The 15,576-nt window shown below is 45.9% G+C and overlaps 1 protein-coding gene and 1 long non-coding RNA gene across 4 annotated transcripts in view; one reads left to right on the plus strand and one right to left on the minus strand.

Annotated features, from left to right (window-relative positions):
• Positions 1 to 8,087, plus strand: part of Il1rl2 (interleukin 1 receptor like 2) — a 35,124-nt gene extending 27,037 nt beyond the window's left edge. For both annotated transcript variants that reach the window (XM_040729498.1, XM_040729499.1), the window contains exons 10-11: positions 4,852 to 5,013; positions 7,485 to 8,087. In XM_040729498.1, the coding sequence (XP_040585432.1) occupies positions 4,852 to 5,013; positions 7,485 to 7,894 (572 nt within the window). In that variant the 3' untranslated portion in view covers positions 7,895 to 8,087. The remainder of the gene's footprint in view (positions 1 to 4,851; positions 5,014 to 7,484) is intronic.
• A 2,675-nt stretch (positions 8,088 to 10,762) lies between these two features.
• Positions 10,763 to 14,062, minus strand: LOC121133311. 2 transcript variants are annotated; one of them, XR_005870136.1, is made up of 3 exons: positions 13,926 to 14,062; positions 13,152 to 13,273; positions 10,763 to 11,294 (listed from the first exon to the last, which is right to left on the minus strand). It is a non-coding gene; the product is annotated as an uncharacterized LOC121133311 (long non-coding RNA). The 2 variants fall into 2 exon arrangements; XR_005870137.1 differs by having other exon boundaries at positions 13,152 to 13,270; positions 13,926 to 14,055.
• Between the last annotated feature and the right edge of the window lie 1,514 nt (positions 14,063 to 15,576).

The raw sequence follows: 15,576 nt of genomic DNA on the forward strand, positions 1-15,576 counted from the left end.
CTTTAAACACTCTTCTCATGTTGTTATAAGCGAGTCTTTTTCCTGGCTGGAAAATCTAGCATGCAGAGTCTCCGCAGGACTCCGTGTGCTTCAGAGAAATGGTTTTTACAATTATAGGCCTCCTTTGCCAAATAAGCTAGAAGGCGGGTAGTGGCCAGGAAACAGCTACTAGGCAGCAGCAGTAGGTGGCAGTAGTCCTTGATGTGCCGGTGTGGGGGTGTAGGAAAGGGTCCCATTTTCTGGGTCTGCAAGTCTTTCTGTTATGACATGCATGGCACCCCCAAAGCTCAGCAGGATATACACTAAGAAAGGGGGCCATCTCCTCTCTCTGACCCTGAAGTAATTTACATCTCTGGATGAGACTAGAAAGGTATTTTCTTCTTTCTTTCAGCCACAGAAGGAGTGTCATAGAGAGGGAGGGAGGGAGGAAGAGAGGAGAGGGAGGGAGGGAGGAAGAGAGGAGAGGGAGGGGGAATAAAGGGAAAGGAAAGGAACTGTTTCTGGCCTTCCTGAAGGAGTCACCCAGCTGAGGTTGAAGAAAGCACTCAGCAGGAGCCAGAGGCACAGGCCCTCCCTGCATTGCTCCTTTGGAGGCTAAAATCAGCCTTTCTGTGTTCTGCTCTGTGCCCTTAGTGGTGTCTGTGTCTTGTCACTTTTTTTTTTGACACAGAAAGGTGTGTTCCAAAGACAATGCAATTATTATCATTATTGTTGTTGTTGTCTCAGAATGAATGTGATCTAGTAAGGGCCTAAAAATATCCCAATTTTCTCTGAGGTCCCTTATTTTCCTATACAAATTAATAAAAAGGTAAAATAATCTACACAAGTGACGTGCCTTTCTAGGATAGACATTTGTCTTGAACAGGAGCAAGAGAGTGGTCTGAACACATCCATGAGTGGGGAGTCCATGAAAAATGCTATTTATTCTAAGCAGCGTGCATCAAAGCCACCGCACAAACCATCGTCTACATGTCTGATAAAACACAGATGCTGTAATTCAGACTGTATTTAACCAAATGTCAGAGTTCTAAGTTGGTAACCCAGAGGCTGGGGTGTACCCCAGTGGTGACGATGCAATGTGACCATGGCCATTGCCTAGTCAGCCCAATACAACTTGAGGTGTTCAAAGCCCTGTAGATCTTCAGGCTAGGCAAGGTTATGACAGAAGCCCTCTTGACACTGCGCCCCCCCGTGACTGTCCCCCTGGCAGTCTCTGTGAGGAGAGGGCTAAGCCCCACACACCACTTGTTTCTTCTGACACAGATAGGAATGGCTTGCTACCTCCTGGGTTGACTCAGAGAGCGTGACATTATTTCATGTGGTCTTTCTGGAAGCTCTAGTCCCTTTCCCTTTGGCCCCTTGGTGTTTGTGTCTCTGACTCACTGTAACTCCCAGGAGTGTGACTACAGCTGTGACTTACGGTGTACAGATAGCACGGTGCACAGATAGCACGGTGAAGCTGGCCGCTAGAAAGGTTGAGTTTGACAGAAAGAGACGGAAGGAAGAATGACTCACCTCAGCAGAACAGGGGAACCCAGCAGATGACACATCAGGACCTCACCCTCCCCGAGAACAGCACAGCCCAGACTCTGCACAGCCAGGGGGTGGTGGTTTTGGACATTGAAGCTGACAGACCACCAGGGGGCCTCATGTTTTTCTTTGTTATGTTTTAATTCTGAAGTGTGTGTGTCAATATTCTCGTATCTCTTTCTTTTTAAACCACCTTGAATGGGAACTTTGAATAGTGGCTCTAAAATGAGCAGGAGAGGAATCTCTGAGGTTGATTCTGAATCCTACTGAGAGCTTGGGCTCTCTTGAGAGTATTTTCTGAAACACATGCAGTATAGTACATATGAATGTGGAAGAGAGAGAGATTGTCCTTGCCAAAGTTTACTGTAACATGGTTAGGTAGGCTTTGTCAAGAGAAAGGTAATTCACCTATGAGTTACAATATGACAGCTGTTCATGAACTTGGAAGTCGGGGAGTTCTGCATTTCCATGCAGTCATGGCTGCTTTTAGAACTATCCTGTTAGGTGTGCCGGTATCTGCAAGACTAGAAAGGTCAGTCAGTGACAGGTCACTTGAGAACTATGTGTATGCCTGTTCTGTTTTGTTCCATCTGGACCAATGAGCAGTGTGCTCATGGAATAGATTGCTTAGAACCAACCCAGCACGTGCACAGGGAAACAGAGGCCAGAAAGATAAACTAAGCAACCTGCAGAGTTGAGGAGAGGTCTTGGTCTCTAGAGGTAAATTTGCTTTTGTACCTAAAGCCAAGTCAATTAATTCTGGCTTTTTGCACAAATGTTCCTGTGGTTCTCGAAAGAGCATAGATCATTCTGGGGCTCATTTCCAAAGATGGCTTCCTCTGGAGAGTCCCCATTTACAGAAGCTAACACCATGTAAGGAATCCCGGCTTTGAGTATTCCTGAAGTAAACACGATCACGTGTTTTAGTGTCTTCTATGCCTGCTAGGGGTAGATGTACCAGTCCTTAGGCTACTCAGTAAAGGACCTTACATAGAATAGCTTTAAAATTCAAGTTTCATCTGTTAACTCTGCTTGATTTTGCCACTGCTCTGAGCTTGGCAGACATAACACTTGCCAGCATCGAACTGAGAGAGAGAAGAGAACTGAAGAAACGTTAGGCATTCCTTCACAACAATCAGCCTATAAAGATGACCTTGTTTGAGCTTTAGAAACAGCCACAGAGGCATGTGCAGATGCTTTGAATTGAATGAATGGTGAAATGGCCTCAGAAAATAGAAGAGATTGGCTAGGACAGAAATACATTGCCACCTTTACTTTTGGGAGAGGTGGGTATTGGGAACAGCAACCAGTACAGTGGAATCTCCTTAGAACAGCCACTAGAAATTCTAGAAATTCTGGGAGGTAACCAACACATCAACTACTGTTCTCTATCGCTGTTTGCCCTGCGCTGCTATTCACGTAATTATGGCTGGGAAACAAGTCACTTTGGAACTTCACTGAGCACAACAGCCGTCCGTTATGCTTGTGTGCATTGTGGGCTGTGCAGAAGACCACAGTGGGGTGTCTGAGATCTCTTCTGGATGACTAGCGGTCACCTTTTCCATGGCGCCTTTCTACAAGGATACCTCTTGGTGGCAGACGTGGGCTTCCTGGAAGTATAATGCTGGCCTTTTGGAGATAGGCCAAACCCTTGTTTCCGTGTGTTTCCTAGATCTGAGTTTTGTGTGTGTGTGTGTGTGTGTGTGTGTGTGTGTGTGTGTGTGTGTGTGTCAGGTTCATCACACACAGCTTTGGAAAACTACCCAGTTCTAAAGGAATTACACATCACTTCTTTGTGGGGAGACAGCATATTTCTGAAAACAAACAAAACAGAATAGAACAGAACAAAACCCGATCAACCAGAAGTGTTTGTCTTCTTGTAGAATACACGCTGACGGAGCTGGATAGGTGGAGGCATGGAGAAATCTGTCCTGGGTTTTCTGATTCAGAGTTCTGTTTGGCTACATCAGAGGAAATGGGCAACCTGGGCTTAGAAAATTGTGTGCACCTTTGAGAAGTCACGGAGCCCTTCCTCCCTCAGCTTCCTTCTCAGGATGGTAGGGTTCAAGTGTGTCTCTCACAGGCAGGAAGTACCTGGTGTTACTGTCTGATCTTGTTCTTCAAGCATCAGAGGACTCAGGGCTGGAGAGATGACTCAGTGAGTAACAGCAGTGGCTGCTCTTCCAGAAGGCCCTGGTTTGATCCCCTCCCTGAACCCACACTTCAGGGGACAACTGTCGATAATCTTCAATTCCAGGGGTCCGCTGCCCTCTTCTGGCCTCCTCGGGCACTGCAGGCATGTGGTACACAAACACAGGCCACATGCCCACTCCATGTATGAAATAAAATAAGAGTGACTTTAAAAGGTGGGGCAGCTGGAACAGAAAGGCAGATGTGGATTTCAAATGGGTGGTGAAAGCCCAGTGCATGTGGAGAACAAGTCTGTAAATAATGCTTTTGCTCCAGATCTTGGTCTGAGGGTTATTGATGCAGCTAACTCACCGGTCAAGCACACGCGCCACCCTGGGTTTGGTCTCCAGCACGGAAAGAAAACGAGCTTAGAAACAAAGACGTAAACACTGGGGGCTTGCTTTGTTCTGAGTTTTCAAAACACATGAGACTTCGTGCCACCAGATCCCTCTCCATTTGTTCCAAGGGCAGTGAGTTGGAGACCGAGGAGGACTTGTGTCCTTAGATGCCTTGTTTCAAAAGAGAACTGGGACTCTGTCAAAGCAGAAAACATCTGGCAAATGTAGCTTCTTACGTTTGCTTTTTAAGTAAATCCAGTGGCAGGAGAATGAGAGGCCATGAGAGGAGAGATGCCACAGGCTATGCCTGGGCTTGGGAGTTATAGATTTGGGTACCAACCTGGGAACTGCATTTTCTACGGAGGATGCTCCCTGCTGTGCACAGAGCACCAAGCTATGATGAATTTTCCCGTGTGCTAGATTAGGAGGGACTCAAGCCATTTTTGCTTGGCATGGTTAGTACAGATCTCCATTGCCCAAATCTGCAATTAATGAATCCCAGACGCTGAAGTCACATTTTTTCAGCTCCACCACAGGCAGTGGGAGACTTGAGAAGCAATTAGGAACTGCAGAAATGGTTGCACCTGCTGGGTCTAGAGTTTGTTCCCCGGTAGTGAGGATGAGACATGTCTCTCATGGGTCAGTCACCAGATCGCAGCATGATAGCCAGCGGGGCACATGGAGGTCACTGAAGTCAGGGTTAGGTGTATCACAGGAGTGACCCAAGATTGACTTTGTTTCCTTGAGGGATCTGATGGAGTCCTTCTGTGAGCTTGTCTCTTTTCCCTTTCAGATGAGAAGATGTATGATGCCTATGTCTTATACCCCAAGTGCCCAAGAGAAAGCCAGGGCCATGATATGGACACGATGGTGTGGAAGACCCTGCCTGAGGTGCTGGAGAAGCAGTGTGGATATAAGTTGTTTATTTTTGGCAGGGATGAATTCCCTGGACAAGGTATGTTTTTAACTGAGGCATCAGACAACAAAAGAAAAAAAAAAGAGCAATGCCTGTAATCCTAGCACTAGGGAGGCTGAGGCAGGATGAATGTGAATACAGAGCCAGTTGGGGTTGGATGTAGAGACCGTATCTCAATCAATAACAAAAAAGGAGACCTCTCCTCTCCCGTCTTCTCCCATCCCCTCCTCTCCCTACCTCTATTTAATGTTACAAATATCTCCTGAAGACACAGAACTGTCAAAAGTCTGTGCACAGAGCCTCCTAGTCCCATATTCATGTTAGTCCTTTGCTTCATTAGGCTTATTGCTACAACACAATGTTAGGGAGTCCTGGTTCAGTAATAGGAGTCTCTTCAGCCTAGGGATGCAGTTAACTCAGTCATGGGAACAAGCAGCAGTCTTGGTCAAAACCGAAAAATCTGGAAGTAGTCAAGTGGTCATTAACTTTACTGTCACTGAAACTATGGTCTGTTTTCTCATTAGTTTGAACCTGCAAATACCATGATGTTCAAAGTTGATTTTTGTACCAGGCTGTTTATTTTGAGCCACGAACCAGCTCCCAAATCATGACATGGAGACCTCTTATTAGTTATGAATGCTCGGCTTTATCTTATGCTTGTCACACTAGTTCTTATAATTTAACCTGTTTCTCTTCATCTACATTTTGCCTCAGGGCTTTTTTTTCTTCCCTCCCACCCACCCTCCCTCCCTCTCTCCCTCCCTTCCTTCCTTCTTTCCTTCCTTCCTTTCCTTCTGTATGTCTTACTTTCCTGCTATGTTCATGTCTGACTGTCAGCTGCCTGGCTTCTAGCCCCAGGTCTGTCCCTCTCTTTCTCCTGCAATCTCTTCTACTTTTCTTTGCTTTCCTATTTATTCTTCTTGCCCTCCATCACCTCCTATCTCTCTCCTGCCTAGCTATTGGGCCTTCAGCTTTGTATTAGACCAATCAAGTGCCTTAGGCAGGCAAGGTGAAACAAATGATACATATCTTTACATATTTAAGCAAATATAGCAGAAACAAATGTAACACCTGTTTACATCATTAACAAAGGCAGCAGAAACAAATGTTGCACACCTTTGCACAGTTATAGTAATATCCTACAGCATAAACGATGTAACATATCTTCACCTAGTTAAAATAACATTCCACAACAGATTTTTATAAACGATAATTTATACCATCTCTTCCCCTGTGTAAGAGACTTTTTGATTGCTGTGTTGAAACACCCACCAAACGCAAGTAAAAGGGGTAAAAGGGTTTGCAGTCCCTCATGGTGGGGAGGGCATGGCAGCTGGAGTGAGATGCTGGCCTGGCAGTCGGGAAGCAGAGGATCATGTTTCATACTTGCATGGGAAACAGAGACAGAAAGAACAGGACATGGGGCCAGGCTAAAGCCTCAAAGCCCACTCCCAATAACTTATTTCCTCCATGAAGGGTCCACATCCTCAAGTGTCCATGATTATACCAAACAATGCCACCAGGTAAGGACCAGTGTTCATATGGAAGAGCCCACGGGAGACATTTCATACTAAAACTACAGCATCCTCGATCTAAATAAGATGGATAGGGTATTTTGTTTGTTTGTTTGTTTACTTCTGTATCCTAGGTGTGTTCTAGGCATGTGGTTTAGGGCAGTTTATGAACACCAGGGTTGGCTCGGATGAAACAGATGATAATGCCTCCCTGGTTTATCTGGGAGACTGGCCTGGGTAAACGCCACTACAGGGCCCATCCTACACAAAATCCCCTCCTTGTCCTCTTTGTTCTCTGTCTTGGAAGGCCACACAGCAAAGTAGTTGAGTACTAAAATAAGCACCCCTTTCTTCTTACTTGGAAACATACTTTTTAATGTTATTTAAAGAATATGTATTGGCTATCTCTAGATACTGGACAGTTTATACAGTAGAAATACAAAAATAAGCAAACTGAAAAAGAACCTGTCCTTAGAGTCAGCACTGCCTTCTTGCACCTCACAGGAGTCAACTCAGGCCAAACAGACTGTGTAGAGTTAATATTCAGTGGGATCGTCCCTCCCCTTCCCAAGAAACCATCATGGTGTGCTATTTGGCTTCAAAATTAATTATATTAACCCTGATCATTTAAATAACTATAAAGAACACAAAGAAAGGTTTCCTGCTCTTTAAAAATCGGTTTTAAAACATGCATATCATACAGCATACACGAGACTGCCTGCTACTGTAGGACAACAAGACAGTCTTGGGGAAAGAGACACAACAATAGATAACAGAACATACTGCAACCACCAAATGAAACAATGATGATTCAGAGGACTGGAGCATAAACCCTGCACAGAACAGTCGGTAATGAATGCTAGCCCACCTGTGCCTCAGTCTTGTCTACTTGAAAGTCCCTTTCCTTTCCCTGTGCCCATTTCCCCCATTTCTGGCAGTGTTAACAGCCTTGCTGTCCTCATGCTCGATCTTCTGAATCTTCCTTCTCCCTTTCAGCGGTGGCCAACGTCATTGATGAAAACATTAAGCTGTGTAGGAGACTGATTGTCCTGGTGGTACCAGAGTCACCCAGCTTTGGCTTTCTCAAGCACATGTCAGAAGAACAGATCGCTGTCTACAACGCCCTCATCCAGGATGGCATGAAGGTCATTCTGATTGAGCTGGAGAAAATCAAGGACTATAGAGGCATGCCCGAGTCCATTCAGTACATCCGCCAGAAGCACGGGGCCATCCGGTGGGATGGGGACTTTACAGAGAAGTCGCAGTGTGCCAAGACCAAGTTCTGGAAGAAAGTAAGATACCATATGCCACCTAGAAGGTATCCGCCATCTTCCTCAGTCCAGCTGCTGAGGCACACGCCCTGCAACTGCACATCAGGCAAATGGGATGCTGACACAGCACATTAAGCAAATGGAATGCTGCCATAGGGCCCAAAACTTCCTGGCAAGAGCTGTTGGTGTTTGGTGGCTCACAGGTACATCGTCTTTGGGTTGTCTACCCCTGCAGCTTGTTGCTCTTTTATTCTGGGTGACCTTGTTCTTGTCCTTGTTGATTTTGGTTTCGTTTTGGATGCTTTTAATGAGACCAGATTCTTTAGTACCTCTGTTTGTTTCATGACTCCTGAACACCCATATGCTCCCCTGAGCATGGGGTACCTACAACCCTGGGCCTCCATGCCAGTGGAATACAGTAGGTGGTCAAGATGACAGATCAGGTGGCACGGATGTTTGGTCCATGTCTGGGATGGGAGGCTTGGCAGTCTGAGATGCCAAGTGGAGAAGTTTGGGGAAGGCCAGCAAGGACAGAAGCATGATTTCTATGCTTGTCCAGTGTCGACCAGGCTTTGGTCCCCAGGTGGTATAGATGGTATCTGAATTTCCTTCACATTCCCACTGTAGTTAGATAACTAACCATAGCTAGCATGATGCTCCTGGAAGTCACTTAGCTGTCACTCCAAGCTTTGCATGATAATCTGTCAAAATAAATTAAAAAAGAGATTTTCTACTTTTTAAAGATGCATTATCTGCCAGACTTCTAAGGCACATTTGAGAGACACGAATTACAGCTCTAAGGTGATACCATTCTAACCCCAGTAAATCTATGTGAGATTTGGCTAGCAAGTGAATCCTTATTACAGGGCAATTTATGACTGCATAGTTCTCCCAGTGTTATAATGCTAACCAGAGCTGCCAACCACTATTAATATTTCCCAAGGCCCAACCTGGAAAAAAAATCAGCTCCAATTCAACCCTGTCAAGTTATGGTTAACACATGTGTGACTTCTTGGGGGAAGCATTAACACATGTCTACTTACCCAGATACAACACTGGACACAAACCATGAAAACAATTCCATGTAAGTCTAGATTAATGAACCAGTGATTTTTCTTGGGGCTTCTTGAAGAAATATGGGTGAGGAGTTAGTTACATGATCATGTGTGACTTGAAGACAACTGTATCATGGAAAAGCCCACTCAGCATGGTGACAACTTAAAGACAATTGAATTCCTAGAGCCCTGTGAAGTATTCCCGACACAGCCACTGTTTCCTCTCCTAGAGGCTGTTTCTGCTTCTACAGCCACGGATCAGGAGGGGTCTTGTGACTCTTTTTCTGGGATTCCAGAGGACCGAGGAACCTACCCAGAAGGGAAGTTTCAGAAGCTTGGAGGAGATAACTGCATAACTCCTTATTGAGGAGGGAGTGGGAGGGACAGCTAGGCCAGAGGCAGGATGGAAGGGCCTGGGAGGAGAGGTAACAGGAAGGAGAGCTAGGAGAGTGGAAGGCCTCATGGGAAGTTCATCTGGCTACTGTGAGAATCCACCAAGCAGGCTGGCATCATAGCACTCATATCGTGACTTGACACCGGACTTCACTTGAATGTGTTTTGTTAAAAATTAATTTTGGTAAGATATGTGGACACCACATTTACCACTATTTTTATTTTTAAAACAATCTTATTTTACATACTAATCCCATCTCCCCCACCATCTCCCCACCTCACTAGTCATTTTTAAGTTGAGCTGTTACTCAAAGCCATTCAGTGTATTCGTGTTGATATGACCATCGTCGCCATCCTCCCCAGAAACCTTTTGAGCACAGCAAACTGAACCTCTGTTCTCAGTGAGTAACTTCTCCCTGCTTCCGTCCTCCCTAGCCCCTGGAAACCACCATTCCACCTCCATCCCTGTGAATCTGACTATTCTAGGAACTTCAGATGACAGACATCATGCGGTATTTCTCATTTTATGACTGGCTGCTTTCTATATATCACAGTGCCCTCAAGGTTCATCCATGAGATCCACTTTTTGTTTCATCATTATCGCTAGTCTGTCTTTCTCTTCCTCTTTACATTTTTCTCTCATCTTCAAAGGTGCACCGAGAGGAGCATAGATGCTTCCGAATGCCCTCAGAGTGACGAGCTCGCCGAGGCTCCCTCTAGCCACGTGCTTGTGATATTTTGCTTTTTCAGCTTCTCTTTGCACCATGGGAATCATAACTTCCTACAGATGATTTTCTGGTCCCAGGTATTTGTTGCTTCCAAGAGATGTCGCTGACTGGTCCTTCATTCTGTCTCTATGTCTCCATCACTTTCCATGGGTCTTTGCTTCTGCTGGGTTCCTGGAGATTTCCAGCAATACTGGAGGACCTAGGGACCAGGCTGACTAATGGGGCTCAGTCTTTCTTGTGTGGAGCCCAGGACACAGTGCCTGCCCAGTGGATCCCAGACACACACACCAGGTGGCCCCTCTATGCATAGATGGTATCAGATCTGCCTGCAAGATTTCCAGGCAGTACAAACTTGGTATTTTTAGGTAAGTCATCAACAACTGGTCTGTTAGCGAGGACTTGGGGAGCATCTCTCCCCATTTAGATTTGGACTCTCAAGACTCTCACTTCCTGGTTACTTCCCTCTGGAAGAATCAGGGAGACAGTGGCTGAGGCTGTGCCAGGAATGGAGCCATATTGCTCCGTGCCTTCTCTATGAGGTTCCTTGACACTCCCTTGCCCACGAATTTTAGGAATTTTAGTGTGTCACCAATGAGTTCCAAGTCTACTGGGGTACAGCATCCCCCATTATCTACAGTGGAGTTGGTTCAAGAATCCCAGTGGGTGAGTCAAACTGGATAGTGTTGAACTCAGTGTATGCCACATTTTCATATATACATAAACATTTACATATTTAATATATGTTTAATATATAAATATATATTTTTCTTTTTTGGCTTTTTGAGACAAGGTTTCTCTGTGTAGCTTTGGAGCCTATCCTGGAACTCACTCTGTATGTCAGGCTGGCCTCGAACTCACAGAGATCCATGTGTCTTTGCCTCCTGAGTGCTGGGATTAAAGCTGTGTGCCACCAACGCCCGGCTATAAATATGTCTTTAATGCATACTTTAGAAACAGATAAACAACAGCGAGAACAAAATCAAACATTCCTAGCAATATATACTGTCATAAACTATGTGTGAGCATGGACTCTATCTTTTCTTCCAGCTTATCCTTCTGAAGGCACTTGTCAATCTGTGCTGACGTGAGGATTCCCAGGCCTCAGTTCACTGAGCAACTAAACCTCAGAACTCCTCTGCTTGCTTGATCTTTTTTCTGGAGAGGAAGAAGTTACAGAGTTTTGAAGGGCAGTTCTGGCAATTTCCCTGTAAGACTAAGGTGCCTCCAGAGTTTCTGTAGCAGGGATTCAGAGGCTTCCTTGTTTGGGGTTGGTGGTGGTAGAGAAAAGCTCTAAGTAGCACTCATAGAGTGGCCTGTTCTCATTGATGACTCTCTCTTCTTGGTTTCAGTCACTGCGTTCTGAAACAATCAAACGGAAAACGCCGGAAGTATAGGGTTAGTAAGTCGTTAAACTTCATGCCATTCTTAGTATGGTAATGGAATCTTGCGCTGCTCTACTAAGGGCAGGAACCACCTCTTTGTCTAAAGTATCCGCACCGTATATGCTACCCGTCAGTTAGTTAGACGCTCAACGGCTTGAATTCTTGTAACTCTTATTTCACTTAGTGATGGCTCCAAAATGCCGGCATAGTCATGTAGGTAATTCAGATTCTTCCTGTATCATCTCATCAGACTTTGGTTGTAGTATATTTTATAAATTGTTCTACTTGACTGTCAGGTATTGTTATTAATCTCTTACTGTATCAAAAATTTTAAGTTAAACTGAATCGTAGGTATGTTTATATAGGAAAGTGTATAAATATAAATACATACAAATGTATGGATGCATACGGTTTGGTATTATTCTCAGTTGCAGACACCCAATGGAGACTAGGATGCATCTCTTATGGGTAAGGATACTTATAGCCCTACACCTAGAATAGAGAGATCGTCAGTTACACATCAAAAGCTATGCTGAAGCCTAGAGGAGCACTGGTTGGAGAGGCCTGGGAATTCTTTGCATTCAAGCTACTCCATCACTCCACTATGCCTACAAGTCAGTTATTAGACCACACCATTCTGCTATTCAGTGCACATTCTTTTCTGTTTGATATTTTTGTTTTTTGGGGGGTGGGTTCAAGACAGTTTCTCTGTGTGGCTTTGGAGCCTCTCCTGGCACTCGCTCTGTAGGCCAGACTGGCCTTGAACTCACAGAGATCTGCCTGCCTCTGCCTCTCAAGTGCTGGGATTAAAGGTGTGAGCCACCACCAAGCACCTCAGTGCATATTCTTTTAATCTTGTACCTCAGATAGTTCTGAGAGTGTAGAGAAGGGGCCCTTATGCACATCTGGTGAGGATGCAAACTTGTGCAATGACCATGGAAATCGGCAAGCAAACAACAGCTAAAACCAAACAGGCCCACCACATGACCCGGCTGTCCCGCTCTTGGGTATATACACAAGGAAATCTCTGCTAGCACACTCCAGAGACACTGGTACCTCCCTGTTTGTGGTTGCGCAGCCCAGAAGCAACCTCAATGACCGTGAAGAGAGAGGAAAGAATAAGTGGCACCTTCCTAGAGAAGCTTTATTCACGTCATCTGCAGGAAAATGGGTAAAACTGCAAATTCTCATGCTTTGCAAAATGATTCAGACCCAGAAGGACATGCGGCACATGCTTTCTTTCACATGCAGAAATCACATTTTAGGAACAGAAGCCATGAAAGTAGAAGGGGGCCTCCAGAGGGTGTGGGCATGGGTGAATAAGAGAGGGTAAGGATGGGGGAGTCTATAATTCTCTTATATACACCATATGTATGACATAGAGTCACAAGAGGGACTATTTTCAGTGTGACAAGCCGGCAGAGGAGGGGAGACAGAAGACAATCCCAGATGGTGAATATGAGAAAAGTTTAAAGATATGCATGTATGAAAATGTCATAGTAAAACTCATTATTTTGCTTGCTAACCAAAAATTAGTTGAAAAGCCCCTTTCAGCAATTAAACGCATAGCAAGATGCTAAAGATGAAAACGTGGGACTGGGCAAATCAGGGGGTAAAGTCATTTGTGTGCAAACCTGGTGACCTGAGTGTACCGCCAGCACTCTGTGAGATGGAGGGAGAGAACCATCTCTGCAAAGGTGTCCTGTGACTGCTACACACGTGCACGTGCATGCGTGCACACACACACACACACACATGCCCTAACACCACACATTAGACACATTGGGTATACACACACACACACACACACACACACACACACACCCCTACATACCTGTCTTAGAGAGCAGGAAGGAGAAGTACAAAGCTCACACCAATTGGTTGCCATTTTCTGTGCTCAGAAATTTCCATGCCGTCTTCCATTTCACGGCAGAATATTCATGTTTGGCATTTCTGCTAATTTTTGACAGCACAGTAGCAGGATACGATGGGGCAGAAAGAAAACACTTGAGTTTGTTTGGCTTTGCCACTGAAATACAGTTTGACAGGTGACTATGCAGTGTATCTGCTTACCAGGAGCTGGTTTCTCTGTCCATAAGAAAGAGAGGCCATGTATTTCATAGACATTACACGAGAGCAGGGTGTGCGAAGGGGAGAGACAATGATGATTCCTACATACTAGGCCAGGCCAGAGGGACCTGGTACAGATCTACAGTGTGTCTGTGCTGCTGTGTGTCCAGAGCTGACCCGGAGGAGGGGCTGAGAGGGGCGAGCATGTCCAAGAGAAGGTGAAATACAGGTGCTGAGCCCTGTGGTACTCTTCAGTGACTAACTCAGCCACAAACCCCATTTTCTTGTGGTCTGTTCACCATGGTTTGTCAGTGAAAATGACTTGAGGAGAGACTGAGGCACATCCCATAGGGGGTCCAGGCAAGTTTGATCTTTCACCAGAAGACTAATTGGGCTAAAAAAATAATGTATGCTATGTGCAAGCTGAGTGGGATGGGGCAGACGGAGAGACTGAGGCAGGAGGATTGTGAGCTCAAGGTGGCTACATAGTGAGGCCCTGTCTTGAGAGAGCAAGCAATAGACAAGTGAAGATACTTACGTGAAAACTCTTGGTTGACCCCAGGCTGTCTCGGGGAGACAAGGGGGGAACTAGAGGTGGGGGCCAAATCTGAGTTTCTTCTCCCCATGTGTGGGAACTTGCAGTGACTCAGATGGCTTTCTGCGGTGTCACGACTGACCTCTCCTCAGCTCTTGGCCCTGCTTCCCATTTACAAACTTTCTCCCAACACATGCTTGTCTGGTGAGTGAGTACAGGATGTGTTTAAAGATGAAGAGAGTGGAAAATTCCTTTCTGTTCTTTGGATGGCAAATACGCAAATTCCTCTTCATATCCCGGCACTGAATGCTGCCACGTGGTGGAGCTCAACGGCCAACGGCCCTCAGCCCAAACAAACATAGTTAGTTTTTCTGTGCCGTTGAAAGTTGGAACATTGAGTGCTCACTCTGAGCCTCACATACCCAGAATGCATCTGGAGAGCCTGCTAGTTGTCCTGATGCAAGGACTTCACGGCCCTTTGGTTATCCAGGGCAGATTCCTAATTTGGGAAGGACCCCAACTACCTGGGTTTCTCCCCTTCGGTGACTCTCACTCAGCTGCTGCTGTTTAGCCTAACGCGGTTGCCTAACCACTCCTGAGAGGACATCTCATAAGAAAGGGAGGCCAGGAGGTGCCTGTCGGAGGGTTTAGATTGGGTAGCAGAATTCCCCCTCTCATCCTGAGCTGTGTGTGCAGCTCTGCCTCCAAGAACCCCAGGAAGGGACTCTGCATCTCCTTCCCTGGGTCGGACTGCAGCTGAGCCAGCAGCAGAGATGGGCACAAGTGACTGTACACTCGTTTGCACACACCTTGTGTTATCCCCTCCCCTTTCTCCTGTGTGCCGTTTCCTGCTGCAGGGAGGCTGGGTTTGGAGTATGGACATGCAGCTCATCTTGGTTCCCGCCATTGACCGCATAGCCCAAATCCTCTGGCCCGACCGGGTGGCAGGTGGAGGCAGCACGTGGGCTGGGACTGAGTTGTTGTTACCTTCCCCTACTCTTCCTCAATGAAAAATTAAACTGCAACTTTGAGAGATGACAGATGTCCCTGAAATAAGGTTCTATACTCACATTTGGAAGCAAAAAAATTATGGTGTGGTTTGATTGGCACCCGTGTGAAAAAAAATCACAAAGTCATAATTTTTTTTTCTTTGTCAGCCTGGCAAGTGAGAACCATTTTCTACCCCAAGCAAGAAACCAGTTTGTGGACATTCAGATCCCTTTTCAGGTGGGCTTTACTTCCTTGGGGGTGGTGTCACCTTAAAAGCTTGGCAAGACTCACAATGTGAGTAGTTACCGGAAGATGTAAGGGCAATGCCGGATGGATGCAGACTTGTAGGAATCCACATCAGAGCAGCAGAGGAGGCGCCAGGCATCTGTCACCTGCCAGAATGGTTACACTGTGCATGTAACAGTTTCAAGGGGCCACAGAGAAGAACTGGATTATGCTGTTTGCAGGAAATGGATGGGACTGGAGATTGCAGTGTTCAGGAGGCAGCTAGACAGAGAAAGACAAGTATCATGGAGATTTCTCTCCTATGGGACCTTGGGTTTGCAGGCGGATACGAAGCAGAGAGGTGACTACGTGGGAAGATGAAGGCGAGGGAAACGTGACCCTGGCTTCATAATAGGAATCCAGGAGGTCCAGGGTAGTG

This window comes from Mesocricetus auratus, unplaced genomic scaffold (assembly GCF_017639785.1).
Source record: "Mesocricetus auratus isolate SY011 unplaced genomic scaffold, BCM_Maur_2.0 Super-Scaffold_100021, whole genome shotgun sequence".
In the NCBI taxonomy this organism is placed as follows: domain Eukaryota; kingdom Metazoa; phylum Chordata; class Mammalia; order Rodentia; family Cricetidae; genus Mesocricetus; species Mesocricetus auratus.